The sequence below is a fragment of the Cicer arietinum genome, chromosome 1, assembly GCF_000331145.2.
Source record: "Cicer arietinum cultivar CDC Frontier isolate Library 1 chromosome 1, Cicar.CDCFrontier_v2.0, whole genome shotgun sequence".
Taxonomy (NCBI): Eukaryota; Viridiplantae; Streptophyta; class Magnoliopsida; order Fabales; family Fabaceae; genus Cicer; species Cicer arietinum.
Window position 1 is genome coordinate 3476877 of NC_021160.2, and position 20075 is coordinate 3496951.

The 20075-nt window shown below is 31.1% G+C and overlaps 2 protein-coding genes and 1 non-coding gene across 3 annotated transcripts; all 3 read left to right on the forward strand.

Annotated features, from left to right (window-relative positions):
- Nucleotides 1-202: 202 nt before the first annotated feature.
- Nucleotides 203-275, forward strand: TRNAK-CUU (transfer RNA lysine (anticodon CUU)). The gene has a single exon. It is a non-coding gene; the product is annotated as a tRNA-Lys (tRNA).
- An 8512-nt stretch (nt 276-8787) lies between these two features.
- On the forward strand, nt 8788-14964 carry LOC101514289 (protein STICHEL-like 4). The gene is made up of 6 exons (XM_004485874.4): nt 8788-10994; nt 11091-11310; nt 11927-12475; nt 13320-13833; nt 14002-14065; nt 14667-14964. The coding sequence occupies exons 1-6, from the start codon at nt 8931-8933 to the stop codon at nt 14757-14759; spliced, it is 3504 nt and encodes a 1167-aa protein (XP_004485931.1). The 5' UTR covers nt 8788-8930; the 3' UTR covers nt 14760-14964.
- Nucleotides 14965-16198: 1234 nt separating this feature from the next.
- LOC101514610 (fasciclin-like arabinogalactan protein 11) lies at nt 16199-17341 on the forward strand. Its single transcript, XM_012713009.3, has one exon. The coding sequence runs from the start codon at nt 16294-16296 to the stop codon at nt 17134-17136; it is 843 nt and encodes a 280-aa protein (XP_012568463.1). The 5' UTR covers nt 16199-16293; the 3' UTR covers nt 17137-17341.
- Nucleotides 17342-20075: the final 2734 nt, after the last annotated feature.

Genomic DNA, 20075 nt, shown 5'->3' on the forward strand with positions numbered 1-20075 from the left:
TGTGAAAATTACACAGTTAAAATTGGGTTTTTTAAAAATTGTAAGGGTAGTAGGAGTTTAAGTGTAGGGTACCGAATCTAATTTTCAAATCATAGATTTTAACAAAGGTTTTGGGCCAGGCCCAAAGGCACGCAAAGACAAGAGGATTGCTAGCTACAGTGAGTCTGTGCTATATATTAACTGATTATTTGAGTATCAAAAAGCCCGTCTAGCTCAGTTGGTAGAGCGCAAGGCTCTTAACCTTGTGGTCGTGGGTTCGAGCCCCACGGTGGGTGTATTTTTTTTTCAATTTTATAATTATCACAAACTAATTTCTATCTCTTTTTTAATATTCATTCTTTGTTTTTTTTTTTTATAATAATTTTTATCTTTTTTTTAACATTCATTCTTTTCTTTTTTTTTTTAATTACCCACCTAAAACATAAAACTAATTTTTACCTACAAATTATGCAATAAAATTCCTTTATATTTTCCCGCAAATAGTATAAGGTTTAGATTCCAATTGAATTAACCTTGCACCCTCCCCGCCGCAAAGGTGGAGGTGCATGACATATGAGTCATGAGTGCGAGCAACTCCCTACTTCTGTTTAAACAAATCCTATGCAAATAAATTCACTGAATTGCTTTTCTCAAGTACCATCACTTAGAGATTGCATCAATCTAAAAAGTTTTTTAAACATTGGAATAATATATGTTTCTCCGGAACTAGACACGAATCGAATTTCCCAATGAGTCCAAATGATTCTCTCCACTATACCATAATTAGGCTCCCTCTTATTCTCTATCAAAGAAAAAGGTTCCTAGTAAATCATCAACTACCCTACTCAGCTTATTATGTTTTTTGCTTCTTTTTTATCTTAATTATCTGTAGCTAACGACAAAAAGTTAATCGAATCGAGAGAGCTTGCTATAAACCTTGACTTTGTTTATGTTTTCATCCATGCTTCTAATACTAGCTCTCAGATAAGGTTCCTTTTCCTCAACTAACCATTTTAAAAAAAAATAGGCATAAAATGTAATCACACATGTTTCACCGATGCATTCCAGTACCTCTTATGTTTGTTTCGAGATCTAATCTAAAGAAATGGTGCATTATGGTCACACATGGATGGTGCCTAAATGTTATCAACTTCTTGTGTAGTGCTTAGTATCTTTATATTGGTTCCTTATTATAAAGTTTTTTCTTAGGGTATACAGTATAGTTTTTATTTTATTATTAGTGGTAAAAAGCGAGCTAGTTATATCTTTTGTTGTTTCTACCATAGGAAAAGTGTCTTAATATTATATAAGATTAATGGGGATTTAATAGTTTAATCAAACACTTCACTCCATCTAATTGTTTAGTATCCCATTGAAGTTTTTTAATTATTTGTAAAAAATATTTCAACGAGTTAGTTAAACTATTTGGTGACATGCATGACCCGACTGTTTTGTTATTTTATTTTATAAGAAACGATTTTGTTTTATTTAAATTAGTTAAAATTTCATCAATTGAAAATAATATAATTTAAATTGTTAAAATAAAAAAGGAAGAATTTGTGAACCAACTTACATCATATAAATTAACAACATAAAAAGATAAAATGACTACAACTATGATAAAACCTACAAATATGAAGAAAAAAAATTTGAAGTGTTCATGCTTTGAAATACCCTCCTATCTTCTTACTACTGCATTACGAAGTCAGAGGAACATGACAAGTGATGACACTTGTCTTTGGTGCCAAAATCAATGAGAATATATGATGCACATGCTCCAAAATTGTGAAGATGCTTAGGAGTTTTAGAATCAATTTATCACAAATATGAACAATGTTGAGTTCAAATATTACAACTGATCCACTTTCTTCGAGGTCTCCTTGTGGGCTGTCAAAGAATAGGGTTCTCGACTTAGTTCTAAGAACTCTAGAAACTGCACAATTCATTGGGATAAGTCTCCTGATGGTGTTGTCAAGCTTAATAAGAGATTACAATGGTCATTTTTTGAAAGGTTTTATTTGCAACACTAGTTTGGAAAATGCTCTGTTTGCAGAACTAAAGGGTATTGTTGTAAGAATGTAATTGGTTAGAGATATGCAATTGATCCATATCATTGTTGTTGAGACAGACTCCATTCATATTGTCCAAAATTGTTATACTTCCATTTATCATTTTAAACCTCTTTTAAATGAAGTCAATTCTTATGTGAATGCTTTTGCTCTTAAGGTCATGATGTGGATTTTTCGTTAATTGTATTAGATGTCATCGCTACTAATATTAATTTACTTTTTGACAAAGACATAAAGGGAACTTATTCCTCCAACGTTGTACCTTAGTTTTTGTTTTTGTTTCCTTCCATTAATATATATATATTGTAAATTAAATAGTTTACAAAATGGTAAAAGTTAGAATCTCATTAATTAACAATACTCTTATATTTAATAATATCTGTCACATTTTATCAACTATTTAATTTACAACAAAATATTCTAATTTCAGTTGTCCGATAACAATAGTCACTTTTAATTTTTGATATAATTTTAATTATTTTTTAATTAATTATATTATTTAGTTAATTATAATTATGCATCACTTTCATATTATTATTTCATATTTTGCATTTACATATAGTAATGAGAATAATTTAATAAAATTATTGATTTCCTTTTTTTAATTATAATTGTCCTTTACTTGGGTAAAATAACCTAATATGTGAGACAATTTTTTAAACCTCTTTTTTTAAGCCTAAGGTACCAGACAAATGATCACATACATTAACTATCCCTATATTCTACTAATAATGTCTTATATTAAAGTTAAGAATATTTGTTTGTCTTGTATAATTTGTTATTTTGTGATATTCGTGAAATAATAATTAATTTTTCACTAATAAATCTTATTTTACTATGTCAAATATCATTCATTATTATCCCTTTTATATCTAAAAAAAAAATTACTCGTTTCTCTGTCTAATATAAGCACACATAACTACTCATATTTAGTATTATTCACTATCTCAACTATAATATTATTCTTGCTAAACAAATTTTCTTGAATAGATTTTTTTGTTTGTTATATTTTAACTCATCTAACTAGTCTACTAATTATTATTAATGAGTATTTTAACTAAATTTTAGTATTTTCATATTTTCATGAAAAATAATTGTTTGACACTCGTATATTTTTTTGACGACGCCTTAAAAGAAATAATGATGTAATATATTAATAATATAATAGAAAGAAAAAAATATGTGTTAAACAAATATAAAAAAATTATACATATCTAAATATCACTGTTGTATTGCTAATTTTTGTGTTTGTGGTATTTGAAAAAAAAAATCTAAAAATAGCTTATGTTGTTAACAACTTCTAAAAAAACTCATTTTGTATAAATGATTTTTTTTAAATAATTTTTATTACAACACATTCACACAAAATGACTTCTCATTTTTTGAATATTTTTAAAAAATAATCAATTTTTTTTTTTAATCTCATATCATTATTTTGATTGTAAAGAGATTTTAATAACTGCAGTGGCACTTTCCATTGGACCACCGGAAATGAACGATATAATACTCCAATATTCCCCTTTTTTATAGCAAGAGATTAAAAAGGAACAACACTTGAAGACAATCTTCCAAACTCTTAAAAAGCATTATTCTCTCTAAACCATTGCACTTATTTTGCTCTATGTTAGATTGGTAAGTAAGAATGCAAGCAGTAAGCATTAAAAGTCATGTGAATTTGTCTCAGAGTGAACTTAAGGAAAATGTGGTCCAAAACAGAACATATATCAGTTGCAACAATTGGAGATTCCATAGAGAACCATGTTAGATCAAAATTCATTTAAGTCCATTCCTTCATCCATACAAATTAAATTGGAGCATTTAAATTTCTCATATGGTACTACCTTCCATTATATATCCGACATGTGATGTAAATTATTAATCCATAAATGAAAAAGTCCTATGTGATTTTGATTTGTCGTTTTTGTTCAGACAATTGTAAATAATTACATTCGTCCAACAAAAAATTGGTTTGCCTGTATAACCCACCTACCTGTACATTATTACTATAAATAAATTTGTAATGAACATAACTTTTTAAAGAAAATTAGAGAAGTTCCTAAAAAATGAAAAATAAAATTAGTGGATTAAAAATACGTATAATTAAAATTAAATGGATGTAAGGTGAGGATGTATAATAATATGTATCATTATTATTTTTTTAATTTAGGTAAATTACAACTACAAATTACTCTATAAAGAAAGAAAAAAAATAATGACAATAACAATAATACAGTTGTACTACCGATCTATTGATTTGCTGTCGGGGAGTGGTATGGTTATCTTTAATTTAAGGAATGTGATTCTTGCAAGTTGTACTATAGGGCACAAACAATTAGTGTAATTTTGTACATGATCAAGGTAGCACGGAATGTCTGTGTGGATGGGTTGATTCGCACCTCCTTTGTACATCACACCACATATAAAACATTTGCAATTAAGACATCTAGACCTATAGATTATATATATAAAAACAAAATGTGTTAACCAATATTTTTTGAAAATTAAATTAGTATTTCAAAACGTCGGGTGAAATGAATGTTCGTAGGTGTTATAAGATCTCAAAAAATATAAATCATTGTGTTAATTTAATAGTCCTTTGCGCTCTACATCAAATCTAGCATAACTGTCAACAACGATATTTTTCATGAAAATCTTCCATTGTCTTTCTATATAAGAGGAACAATTAGGAGTATTAAGTACGCAATCTCATAGGAGTATAAAGAACCAAAATAGATGTATATCTACAACATCATCGATCTTTAACACCCTTGTGATCCTTTATTGAATTAGGTTTCAAAAGAAAATTCATAAGAAATGAGTCTTAATATAGACTTTAATTGATTTTGAAAACTAGATAATTCATTAAAGCTTAAAACAAGCCCAAATCCAATAGGTTTTAATATCATACAACACCTTGAAAAGATAATCTAAGTCAAACATCGTTGGATTCACCAATAACTAACTTGGACAATATTTAACTTAGTATATCTACTAGTTCACATAACAGTATTTCGATTATTAAAAAATAATATAACTATTTATCTTATCTTTTTTATACTAAGTGATCATCATCATATCATGACTCAATGATATAAAAATAATAAAAGAAACAAAACTTGTGTGGAATGGTTAACTACAAAATAAAAGAAAGAGATAAAAAAAAAAAATAGCAACCCAATTATAGTAAAAGAAAACACTCAATTTGATATTTATTTAAGAGCCACTCTTTTATTTCATAAAATTTATGTAGATTTCATAATTTTATGTAGAACTCATTTTTAAAATGATAAAAACATACTCCATCTATTCTTAAATATAAACATTCATTTAACAATAAATTTCATTTATTGTTTTGTTTGAAATATCAATCTATAAGTTTTACCCCATAAGTGAGATTTAGTAGCGCTACTAAATAAAATAAAATAACCTGTACCCACGATTCCATGCATATTAGTACTATATTGTAAAGATTTGAAATTGGACAAAATGACATGTGCAGAAAAAGTATCCGATGCATATAACGGTATTTCTCATAGAAAAGTAAAAATAATGAACGGAATTCAAAACATTGATACTGCGATATGCAGCTACGTTTGTATTTTCACCACATGTAGATATCAAAGTGTCATTAATGCAACCCACATACTAGTTGAATAGGCAGTGCCACCTACCAAATAATTGGTGGAAATTGCCAATTAGAAAAAAACAACGCTGCTTAAATAAAGGGCATGTCATAGTGTGTTATGTTGGTTTTATTCACATTATTTTTGTAGGCGGTTAAATACATCAACTAGGGTCATTGAAAATAAACAACAAATCTTTTAATACACGACTTTTGGTACAGATGCATAATCACTATTTATGGTTGGTTACATTAAGTTTCACTTGCTTGGGGGTTAAATAATTACAATAAAAGATTAAGTTATTTTTTTTATGAGATTATACATTATCAGTGTAAAAGGTGTAAATTTTACACAGATAAAATAATATAAATGATTGATTATACGTATAATTCTTTCGTTTTTTCTTAGATGAGATGGGATTGATTTTAACTTAAATAATTAATTTTTTATTGATAAATAATTAGTTTATTGGGAGATAAATTTATTTGATACAAAATATTAAAGACTTTTTCTTGTATAAAAAACATTGGCATACATTTAAAAAAGAGAGAAAGGACTTTACTAGAATTTTGTCGTAGAGGTTGTTCTTTGTCTTTAATAGTTGCCGCCAAGTATCAATGGTTGGGCCTTGGACAATAGCATTCCTCTTTCTTTTGCACAAATCTTAGCAATGGCAGTTCCTCTTTCTTTTGCACAAATCTTACAAAAATTATGTGAAATTCCTTTAACACAGTTGTCGAAACCCTACATTAAAGAAGACAATTGATAATTTAAATTTCAAAAAATGAATACAAAACTTAGTTAGAAGGTTGCAAAAACAATTCTTATAGGCAGTTGTTAATCTTTAAGGAAGGTAAACCTTTAAGAGTCGTTGAATTACATGATAAGTTATCTTTCATTTGAAAATTGAGTAGCCATTGACATTTGATCTCTCCTAATAAAAGATATTATGAATTTTCTTTCTCTTCAAAAGAGATCTTATGAGGGTTCAGTCTCATGAATCTTGGTCTTTGTGACCAAATATATTACATCTCTCAATAGATCACATATTGCAATTGTAAAAAGCAACAATAAATTCATATTCAATGTTGGGTTAGAATTTAGACTTCCACAAAAATATTGAAGTCCTAAAATTCTATTTGCTATTGTTGGAAGAGTCTGTGTTATTATCTCTCTTGATAAATGTGCAAATAAATGTTGTTTTGATCTTTGTTCGCTTATTAATGGAAATTGATTTGTTTCAACAATTATAAGATCAAATTTAAATGGAAAAACAAAATTATGTTTTCTTTATTAATTTTAAATATAAAAAATTATCTTTGTTTTTTTTTTTTTATAATTATTTTTTATGTATTAGTCACATTTTAGGGGAGTGTAAAACAAGCCACTTGGTTTTATCGGGTATATATATCATTCATAGGCAACATCATGTAAGGTATGTACATCATAGGAAAATTTTGATTTGATGTCATGATTTTAATTTATCCAAATTTTGAGCTCTTTCAAGCAGCATCAAGTCTTTGTACTTTAAAATACAAACAATTCCAAATCGAAATATAAAGTCTATCCATGAGAAAACAATGTACAACTACAAAACAAAACAACAACATAGAACTTGAACGGGACGGGTTTCATTGGCCCCCGTCCTCTCATTCAAAATCCACAAACACCCAATTATTAATTTCTTTTTGAAATGAATAATAATAATCAACCAAAAACAGAATAAACAATAAATTTATCACAGTATTCTCTTATATTGTGTCTCTAAACTATAAAAATAAAAACTATTTGTATTCCATTAAGTTAAAGTAAATTTTTTGGTGGTTTAAAAATTTGTTTGATATAATTATAAACTTAAATTTAATTAAAAATAATTAAATATAAAAAAACATGACATTAAACAATTAGTGTTGAATATCTGAACTATCTTCTCCTTCTATTTTTTATAAGAATTTTTATTTTATTTTTAAAGTAATTAAAAGATTAATTTAATAAATAAATAATAATTTAAAATATTACTACGTATTATATTTTCATAATTCATGAACTAAATAAATAGAATAAATAGAAGACATAAATAATGCATTAAAAGAAACATAAAAAATAGAAAAATAGTCTTAAAAATACTTTTCACATAATAAAAGACTGTGAAAATATTTGATATCCGAAACATAAAATTCAAACTTGTGGATAAAAGAAGAAAAGAAAGAAAAAGTGATAAGTTAAAATATAAAAAAATTGAAGGATTATTAGTTAAATATATAGAATGACCTATTTTAAAAAAAGAAAGAAAAAAAGAATATGCATTATGCAATCGTTGAAGTATTTTGCATGCTTAGCAAATAAACACATAAACACACCGCTTTATTAGCAGTGTGTCCTTTGTACTAAGAATTGTTCCTGAATCTGTTTACAACAACGGATCTTACAACCCCCATACCCCCCTCACCCTCACCCTCACTCTCTCTCTCACCTCTGTTTTCTTTCTCTCTCTAACTATCTATGTATGGGTTTTGACTACAACTATCATTTTCTTTTTTCAAACAACATACTCCTCGTGAACTGCATGTGAACCTTGTTTTTCAGAGATCTGGTGATGCTTAATTACTACTACAAACGGTGTCTCACCTTTTCCTTCTGATTCAGGTGATTCAACTGTTTCCTATCATTTTCTCTGTTCTTTCTTACTCTTTTTCTTCCCTTTTACAAATGTTCTTTCTTTACACCTCTCACTCTCTCATTTTGTCAAACACTTTGGTATTTCAATTACACTTGACCTTTCAGATAATGGGGTCTTCACTTTTTCTCTTCTCTTTCCTTTTTTAGTATCAAAATTGTGTCTTGCTTGGAGGTAGCAACACTCTGGTTTGGTTCACAAAGTTTCTTTTTTTGGAGTTTTGTTTGGTTCATTTGGGTTTGACGAAATATTGGGTAGTCTCATTTTGGAAGTTTTTGGTGATTATTGATGATTTTCCTTGAAGGGTGTTTTGTTATTGGGTCAAATCTTGGTGGTGGTGGTGGTAATTTAATAATGGTATAATTGACCATGAGAGTCGCTGTTTCCATTTTGGTGAGTTTAAATTCTACCCTTGTTTTTTTGGCGTTTCTGAGTAATGATTAATGGGTGTTCTGGATTTAGCATTTTAATTTTTGTTGCCATAATTGTGAAAATATTGGCATAGAAAAAAATGATATATTTTCTGATTTGTTTCATTAATTTAGAAGAGATTCTACTGTCAGTAGGGTTGGTGTTTTGATCATGACTAGGGCTATTCGCAATAGGGTACTCAAAGATGCCAATGGTGATATTAGTGACCATCTAAGAAACCACATTCATTTAACAAATTGTATTCATTTGAAGAACCATATGCATAAAAACAGTCCAATACTTGCTGATAGGTCTATTATGAGAGACCTTGTTGTGCTTCAAAGATCGCATTCTCTTAGAGATCCTTCTGCAAGTCCTCCATCATGGCACTCTCCTTCTGTTGTTGACTTGCTTTTCAAAAGAGCTGAAAATGATACCATGAATCAGGTGGGAAGAAGGTCTTTAGGTGTTAACAGTAGGAGAATGTCTGGAACCTCACCACCTTTGGTGAGTAAAGGTACATCAAGAGTTGCTCCTGGCGAGGTTAGTAGGGGTAATGATGTGGTACAGGTGGCAACTAGTGAACGGAGTAGCAAGAGTGGAGTAGGGGATGGGAGGAAAGTTGGGAGAGAGGAATCTGGCAGGAAGAGTAATAGGCCTGATTATTTGGAAGTTAGTCAAGAGAAACCTCTTCACGAGGCTGGCAAAAGTTTGGCGGAAGATGTTGTTTCGAGGCATTCTGAATCGAAAGAGAGGAAGAATAGACAGAGGGGGAAGAATGTTCAAGATTTTCAAGTTAAGACTCTTTCGGAACAGCTGAATGATGTTCCTTTGGATAGTGATGATTTAGCATCGTCGAACATTCATTTCCGTGCAAGGTTACCAAGACAGGAGAAAGTTATTGAGGAGGCACAAGCCGGAATGCGCGGTCACGCAAATGGAATGAATAGGATAAAAAGGCGTAAGTTTCGAAGCACAAGAAGAACTCGGGTTGCTACAACATCAAGAGATATTGGAGCTGAGAATGAATTGTCTGTGGCTTCCAACTCTTTTGCACAAGGTTCTGCTAACAAGAAATATAACTCGGAGGAGGTTGACGAGTATGCAGATGATAATGTTACTCGGGCTCCAAAAAATGGGTGTGGCATGCCTTGGAATTGGTCAAGAATTCATCATAGAGGTAAAACGTTCCTTGACATTGCTGGGAGAAGTTTGTCGTGTGGTTTATCTGACTCGAAGTTAAAAAAAGGGACATTTACTGCCAATGGAAGAAATCTTTCTGAGATGCCGGTGGCAGCTGACAACTCTAGCTCATGTACTAACTCTGATGCCGAGGCACTGCCTTTGCTAGTCGATGCGTCTGGATCTCATGGAAGCACTGAAAATGCTTGTTGGGGCCGCGATTATTCCGGTGAACTAGGTATTTATGGTGATAATTTATTCAAGCAAGATATTGATTCTGATCTTGCTTCTGAAGCTAGATCTGGTGGCCAACATAAGTTGAGACGGAATCATCATAGTAGACACCAAAGTTTAACGCAAAAATATATGCCACGAACCTTCAGAGATATGGTTGGACAGAATTTAGTGGCACAAGCTCTATCAAATGCAGTGATAAGACGGAAAGTTGGATTGCTGTATGTATTTTATGGTCCCCATGGCACCGGGAAAACTTCCACTGCTCGCATATTTGCAAGAGCTTTGAATTGTACTTCGTCGGAACACCCAAAACCTTGTGGCTTTTGCAATTATTGCGTAGCACATGATATGGGGAAGAGTAGGAATATAAGGGAAGTTGGTCCAGTCAGCAATTTTGACTTTGAGAACATCATGGATCTACTCGACAATATGATTGTTTCGCAGCTTCCATCACAGTACAGAGTATTTATTTTCGATGATTGTGATACTTTGTCGGCAGATTGTTGGAATGCTATATCAAAGGTCATTGATCGAGCACCTAGACGTGTGGTTTTTATCCTTGTCAGTACTAGTCTTGATGTCTTGCCTCATATAATAATATCCAGGTGTCAAAAATTCTTTTTTCCAAAGCTGAAGGATGCAGATATTGTGTATACACTGCAGTGGATTGCAACCAAAGAAGGGCTAGATATTGATAAGGATGCCTTGAAACTCATTGCGTCAAGGTCAGACGGATCATTGAGAGATGCCGAGATGACCCTTGAGCAACTTAGTTTGCTTGGTCAGAGAATTTCTGTTCCACTTGTTCAAGAGCTGGTCAGTTGTTTATGTTTAGTTTGTTTCTTTTGTCAGTACTTCTTTCACTAGATTTTATTGTGAATTGCTGTTAATATTGCTAAATACTTTCTTCAGGTAGGGCTTATATCCGATGAGAAGTTGGTGGATCTGCTCGATTTGGCATTATCCGCAGACACAGTTAACACTGTGAAGAATTTGAGAGTAATAATGGAAGCTGGTGTTGAACCAATAGCTTTGATGTCACAGCTTGCTACAGTAATTACTGATATACTTGCTGGGACCTATGATTTCACTAAAGAAAGGCGAAGAAGGAAGTTCTTCCGGAGACAACCATGTGAGTAAATACTCTCTTCTTTTGTAGATAGTTTACTAGTTTATCAAATACTATTTGCAAACTGAGGTGACACTGATGGTTGATCATGTTAGTCCGCAGATCAGATCAAAAGTAACTAAAAATATATGCTTCCCCATTTGAAATTCTCATCATCCTTTAAACATATGCATGCATACATACTTACATGTGTATTACATACACACACACACACACACATATATATATATATGTATGTATGTATATGAACTGAATTTTCAGATAATTATTATGTATATACACATGTATGTACACACACATAAATGCGTTTCTATGTGCAAACGTATGTATGCATGGGTGCATATACACATACATATAAATGGATTTCCTGATTAATATTTTTTATATACATATCTATTTACACACACCATACATAGATAAATGTGTTTGTATGTACATATAAATGCATGTGTGTATATATATATATATATATGGATTTTCTAATAAATTTTGTCTAACCTTATGGCTTTACATTTCTGTCTATGTGGAGACTACAGAGACTAAATTTGGTTTCATATTTATGAGTATACATTTTTCATTATTTCCTTTCACAATTTGTTGATAATGATTTCTGTCTCAGTGTCCAAAGACGACATGGAAAAGCTTCGTCAAGCTCTGAAAACTTTATCTGAGGCAGAGAAGCAGTTGAGGATGTCCAATGACAAGCTAACGTGGTTGACAGCTGCATTGCTTCAACTTGCTCCAGACCAGCAATATGTATTGCCTACTTCATCTGATAATAGTTTCAATCATAGTCCCTTCGCTCTACAAAACGGAAATGTGAAAGAAGCTAATAGAAACACCGGTAATCCTGTTGAAATTCCTAATAGAACGAGGCGAATGTCAATGGATGCTAGAATGGAAAATTTCCATGCTGGAAGCTCAGCAGACGGTATGACAAAAGGTCTTAGTCCAGAGAAAAGAAGACTTAGCGTGTCTGGTTTTGCTCCGCAACATACTTATTCACATTCCACCGAAAAGACTAGGGTAAATGAAAGGAAGACTCTGGATAAAAACCGCAAAGAAATTGAAGAGATATGGTTAGAGGTGCTAGAGAGGATTCACTATCCTGGTCTCAAAGAGTTTTTGTATAAAGCTGGCAAGCTGATCTTCATTAGCTTTGGCGCAGGTGAAAATCACATCTTCACTATTTTTATTTAACAATGCAATTAATAAATTTTTGTAGTGATTTAGTTAAATGTTCCCTCTTAAGATTGTCATTCATGGAATTGACTCTTCTAAAGTGATATAGAGGGAAAAGTACCAAGTTATGGTAATTAATTGACAAATCAAAGATTGAGATTGTGATCATATGTAAAGTTGTCATAATGAGCTAACCCACCTCAACCGGGCTCGGTCCATCAAGAGTTGATGGGTTAAGTGAGTTGGCTTGTTAATTTGTTTTTCCAAATTAAAGAAAAATTTGAAAAAGAAACAACATGAAAAAAAAATTAATTTTATGAAAATATTTCAAAAATTGAAGATTAACAAGGTTAAGTGAGCCAACCCTGCTCAAATTCACATTGGCTGTAGGTTAAGTGAGCTGGGTGAAAGTAAATTGAGAAACATTATCCATTTGCTTTCCAACCCAACCCACTGACGGGTTTGGGTGGCTTACGGCCTTGTACTACTACTAGTACTAAGTACTGATATCATGGTTTATGGATTTTAGAGTTTATCAAAAAATTAAGAGAACTTACTACATGCATGGTAATCGGAATAATAATTATGGGATTTCTATTTTGAGTTCTTTCAGTTCACTTATTTGGCATTTATTTTTTATGATGTATCTCATTAGTTGATATTTTTACCATTTTATGGGTTGATCTTTTTCTGAAACTTCATTTTATTCTTGTTGAACTTATTGATATTGTTGTGATATTGTTGCCTCTGTCTCTTCGACATTTTTGTTTCTCACTCACATTTTTCCTTTTATCTAAATTCTAATGGTAGCATGATCCTTTATTGTGCAGCTCCAACTGTGCAGCTAATGTTTGACTCTCAACTTTCCAAATCTACTGCTGAGAAGTTCACCGGTCACATCTTACAAGCATTTGAATCTGTTCTTGGATCATCTGTAACCATAGAAAGTAGATGTGAGTCAAATAAAGATGCAGTTTCTCCTGTTCAACTGCCTCTCGTATTGCCTGCTATCAATGACGGTTCATCTCAGATTAGAGACTTAATTCATGTTGGCACTGAAGCCCGTTCACTAAACGAATCTGTTGAAAAGAGAAGGAGTGAAATTGTTGAAGAAGAAGAAGCATCTCATATGCAGGACAAGAATAATGGGCAGCAGTCGCAAAAATTACCGACTGTAAAGTCACATTTAGACAGAAGAAAGCTTAGTGAGCAAGGTCAAAGCCTAAGTCTTGTAAGAAGTAAGGTATCTCTTGCTCATGTAATCCAGCAGGCAGAAGGTCAGCGAAGTGGGTGGTCAAAACGCAAAGCAGTTTCTATTGCCGAAAAGCTTGAACAAGAGAATTTGTATGTTTCTTTTCCTTCCTCCTCCTTTATTTCAATGTGCACTATAGATTGTTTATAGAGGAAATGCGGCATAATTTGTAATTTAATGATGGTAAGAAGATGAGATTCACAAACAAACTTAGTATATGATATATCTGCTTATTAATTCTAAAATTATTTACCCTGTAGGAGACTGGAGCCAAGATCAAGGAGTTTGTTATGTTGGAAAGCTTCTAGAGCGACTCGTCGGAAGGTGATTTGTTTTCTTATGATTCTAAGTTTTATTGTCCATAAGCATAAATAATTAGAAAATTACGTTTCCAGTTAGCTAAAGAACTGGTTTGGGTTTCCCTTTTGCAATATTTTAAGTTTTGAGCAATAAGTCATAGATTTTTAATTCATTTTCTATATTCATGAGCCATAAACTTGAATGCACCATATTAATAATATTATGTTACACTGAGCCAGATCTATTTTAGGTGTGATTCAATTTGAAATATCTTGTGCTAGATCATTAAATCAACTAGGAAGGGACATCCTTATTAACCGAATTTTGAATATAGTTGGCGGTGATCTAATTCTAAGGTTCAAGCTTTTAGAGCTCTAGCCAAACCAAAAGTCTTTTTGTTTTCGTAAGCTATTCATAAAAGCATGCATGCATTGTGTAGTTTAAGATCCATAGTAGGGATTTGGAACTTGTCACGACTCTGCTAAGCTTTTGAACCCCTAATAGAATGAGTAAATAATTATTGAAGTGAAAATTCTCCTAAATTCCCCTAAACATGATGTCAGTTTGTTTTGCATTATTTTATATACTATGAGGACAGTATTTATGTGTTCTATTTTACTGGCAGCTGTCGCGCTTGAAAATCCGAACACGAAAACCACGTGCATTGCTGAACCTTGTTACATGTGGGAAATGTCTCTCCACGAAATCTCCAAGGTAGTTTTGGGAATCTTTCAAAGGTTGGGTTCATTCAATAGGTTATTTGTATTGCCTGTATTTTTATTTCCTTTAATTAAATAAACGTATGTAGTTACATTTATATATCAGATGAAGAAAATGTAAGAAAGTAGTTGTAGTAGTTAATTCCATTTTAGTGATAAGATATTGTACACATTTTTCCTTTCTAGTAAATTATTTGATGGAAATTTTAAACTGTTTCAGTAGAATTTTTATTAGTTACTACTGGTTGTCGCTAGTGAGATCTATAATGCAAGTTTGTAGACATATTGATTGTATTATTTGCATTATCAAATCATGAATCTGGACCGTTGTATCAAGCTCGAACATGTTAAATTCAACTTTGTATTTTAGATCCAATTTAGAAATGGGAACGTACCGTCATAGTGGAAAAATCGACCTGTCGAAACTCGCTTTGACGGTTTAGTGTCACTGTTAAATGCGTGATTCTAATAAGTGTTCTTGCTTCTACAGCTCTTTCTACTCCAAATGTTGTTGGATCATCAAATTTAATATAGGAATAGAAAATACTACAGGTTCAGATTTCTTCTAAAGCATGTTTTCTATTTTCTAATGCATTTGAGAAATCACTAAATGATGCTCAGATTTTGGTTGGACAGATGCTTGAGTCAAACTTAAAATATTTTTTTAAAAAAAGTATATGCATTTCATTCGCATTCGATTTTGGTAGTAATATGGGTTGAGATGTCGAATGAGTATTATGTAAGAAATGCAGAACTTAATCTTTGCTACTAACAAATCTTCTTCCCCCTAACAAATTAATACCAACAACTTTCCTATAGAAAAAAAGCATGCTTAAAACAGAAATTTCAGTCTATTCATTACATTTCTTATGACAGTTCCACAATACCATTTTCAAGTAATACACACTGAGAATAGTTTTTCAAGTTGAATTCCTGATAACTCTTTTCTTGAGGCAAATGGCCTTAAGGAATCTTTAGAAGTAGAAAACATCAAGAGTTCAAAAAACTATTCCTATAAATACTTTTTCATTGGTTATGTTGAATTTAAATACACAGATTAACTTCTAATAATAACATAACAGTATTCTATCATAACATAAACAATTACAACCGGCTTAAATGTGTTTTTCATTGATTTGATTTCACATCTATCAACTAATTTGAATTAAAAAAGGTGGCTTTATTATCTGTATTACCATGTATCTGTTTCAGATCACACCCAACTTCTCATTCATTCATTCACTAATCCCTTCATTTTAAAGCAAAAGTTTGTGGCCACACTACAGCAGCCAAATCTCATTTTCAGTGACCTTTTATCTATCTTCCTTGATGTACCACCTGAATCTCTAACAAAGACAGATAAGATATACCCTCATACTATTATTGGTTATGTTCATATGCACTCAATTATCACTCACTATTACCATCTATAAAACCACTTTGCTCCATTACACTTCCACACATCAAACATTCATAGCAATAAAAACTTACCTATCATTTGCTTCTTTGCAAAAGCAGCAAAATATTAAGAAGATGAAGCAAATTATCTTCTTTTCAGTCCTAGTACTATTTGCTCATATATTTTTTACCGCTACTACTTTAGCTCAGTCACCTGCTGCAGCGCCTAAAGCCGCTGTGAAACCTGCCCCCGCCATACCAGCTCCCGCAACAGCACCGGCAAAACCATTAGTCCCTTCGTTACCTCAATCACCCTCATCTGACTCTTCTTCCGGTCAAGACATCATCAAAATTCTAAGGAAAGCGAAATCATTCAACACACTAATCCGCCTGCTCAAAACCACACAAATTATCAACCAAATCAACGCACAGCTGGTGACAACAAAGTCCGGCGGTTTGACCATTCTTGCGCCCGACGATGGTGCCTTTTCGCAACTAAAACCCGGATACTTCAATTCGCTCGGCGAACGCCAACAGAAACAACTGATACAGTTTCATGTTCTTCCTGTTTATGTATCAAGCTCAAATTTTGATTCACTTAGCAACCCTGTGCTTTCACTAGCCAGTGATAGCCCTACTGGTTATCAAATGAATGTGACTGCTTATGGAAACAGTGTGAATATTTCAACTGGTGTGGTGAATGCTACACTCACAGGAATTGTTTACTCTGATAAAACACTTGCTATATATCATGTGGATAAAGTGCTTGTTCCTTTGGACTTCTCTAAGCCTAAGGCTATAGCTCCTGCTCCTACTGTGGCAAAGGCACCTAAAGCTGGTAAAGATTCATCTTCAGATGATGATCAAGGAGAGACAAACAAGGCTACTTCTGGTGCCATCAAAAAAATTAGCTTTCAAGGAACAATGTTTGTGTCCCTTTTTGTTGGTTTAGTTGCAACATTAACCATCTTCAGTTGATGAAGTGAAGACCAACCTATTTGAAGGTTGTTATGTTTTTTTTTTTTAATTTCTCTTGTGCTTGTGCTCTTTCTTTCTTGGTTTTATTTTGGATTGTAATGCTCATGGGAAGAGTGTTGCTCTAGAGTTTGTGAAGTGTGTACTTCTTGCCTGATTAATTTTCTTCAAGTAAATATAAAAATATTGATTGTTTTGGTGAAAGAAAGCTGAAATTTTTGAATACTTGATTTTCTTTTATAGTAACTAAATTTAATTCTAACCAATAACCATATATGCCAAAGGAACAGGGGAAGCATTTTCAGTTCTTATTAACAAGCTAATTAAAATCGGATCGATTACTGAATAGGCGTGCCTACTAGTTTAAACATAATATTCATAAATTTTACAAAATTAAAATTAAACTTCACTTGAAATGTCATAAGTAAACATAATATACGCCTTTTCTGCAAAGGAACGAAGATGAAAGTGTAATACAATTATCAAAATCAAAACAACTTCATTTTGGTATGTTATTTAAATTAAAAAAGAACCTAAGGGGAAAAAATTAGACTCCAAAATAACGTCGTTTTGATGTTTAAAAAAACAAAAAATAGTTCAACCAGATGAACCGCGAGCTTTTATCATGTTTTCACAATGAGTCTTGAGACCTTATAGCACGTAAAAGAAGCCTTATTTGCACCAAAACCAAGACATCAAATATTAAACAAAGGTGTAAATAATGTGAAAATAACATTCCAAATAGCAATAGTTTGATCCTGCAATGAAAACATATTGTTTTGACCAAAATCAACACATATTTTTTATGAAAAATAGTGACACGTCTTAGTTGTTTGTTTTAATTGTAGGACATTTTCTTTTCATTATCAAATACAATATATATGACATTTCTAACTTCTATTCAATACCACTTTCTTAACTATTTCTCTACTTTAAAAAAAATTAAAATTAAAATAATAAAAACTTCAAATAGTTTTTTTATATATAGTCTTGATAGAGCATATTAAACCAAAAAATCGCATGAGCACAAGTAATATTGAATTATCTTAACATAATCAACATATAATTTGTGGATAGGCCTAACATTTGCTTCCTAATTCCTCAAATTTGTGGGAGATAATTTATAATTTGATTAACTCCCTTTCAATATGGTGAATGGAACAACTCAACTTTTATACAGATCAATATCCCCTTTCCCAACCACATTTTCATATCATACACATAAAATAAATTGATTGTATAACTCTATGATGTGATGAAAGCAAAATAGCTCATGCATACAAATTTAAATCCACCTGCATTCTTTCAATTACATAGTAATATCACTGTCAAATCAAATCTTCTTTCTTACACAACTAATTACTCATTAAACATATACCTATTTACTATGATAAAAAAGTTGTAACTTTCACTTTTCTCTAACTAAATTAATCCTTAAGGATCATGCACCTGCACCTGTTTCTAAAGGAGGCTCTTGATCATGTGGAATTATTGATAATCATAAATATAAACAAAAATAGAGTTAAATGTATAGATTAAATATATTAATTTTGTTTATATTTTAAATCGAACAGAGTATATATTTTGGGATATTGCTTTGTTTGTATAGGCTAAAAAGTGCATATGTGTTTTAAAAAATGGTTCTTTGTATATATGTGTTTTGAAATTTTAATTATTTGATATTGTTTATTTTTTCTATTAGATTGTATTTTAACTTTTGGAGGCAATGTTGTATTTGATTTAGTAAATTTTAAGTTGAGTAAAATGTATAGTTAATTTAAAAAAGATGTTTATGTACTACTCTCTCCTCTCTAATATTTTGTCCTTTATACTTTGGAACACATAAAAACACTACTAATAAAGTTAGATAATTTAAATTCTTTTACTCTTAATTTATTTGTTAACAATAAAATTCATTTAATAAATGTTTGTAGTTTATATAAGAGTTTAGAGGGAAAAATATCATTAGTTGTTTATTAATTTTATACAGGGGTCAAAGGAATTATAAAGACCAAAGAACTTCATAGTTTTTCAGTGAAAATTATGCTTCACACCTCTATACAGTCTCTATACACCTTCAAATCACATCCTTTTATAGTCTCTATGCACCTTCAAACCATGTAAATTTAAAAAAAGGTCATGAAGTATTTAAATAAAACATTTTACAAAAAAAAAAAATCGTAACAAATAGTGAGTACTCTAAAAAACTCATTTCACATTTTTTATTTTTTGAAAAAATTGAAACATAAGTACGTTCCAAACTTTTCAAATTTTGAAAAGAAAAAAGAGTGAAGTGTGGATCTTAAGAAAGCAAAAAAATTATGCTAGCGTCGATGTAGATTAAGTCGTTGTTACACTATAAGTTTTCTTAAAAAAGAAATATGAGAAGAAACGTTAGTTTTATTATTCTATATAATTTTTTTTTTGAAAAATTTGGATTTCTAAATTCTAATGTTTATGAAAAAATAAGCAACATAAATTTTAATGTTTACTCTTTATTGGATCTCAACTTTTAAATCGATAAATTATCGGATGTATAAATTTGGTGTAAGTATCCGGTAGGCACCAACACAAAAGCATTGTCACCTTTCTTACTAAACATTTCTTCTTTAACATTCAACTTTAAATTCTTTACCTATTTTTATATTTTTGGAATTCAAAAACCCCATTCTTCTATCATTGACATTACGAATTCTATTTATATTTCTTGTAAAGGTAATGTAGCTCTAAAACATTCCTCATTGTCATTTTGATTGTTAAAGTTTTTGAAGTTTTGTACTTGATTGTACCGAATTCTGGGATATGGTAGTGTATATTTCAAAAATTTAACATTATCTGATTTATACATCCAATAAGTGTTAATGTGGTCTAAAATTATCTATTTTATACATAATTGAGTTTTAATTTGTGTTAAATATTTGTAGTTAGTTATGGCTAAGGCT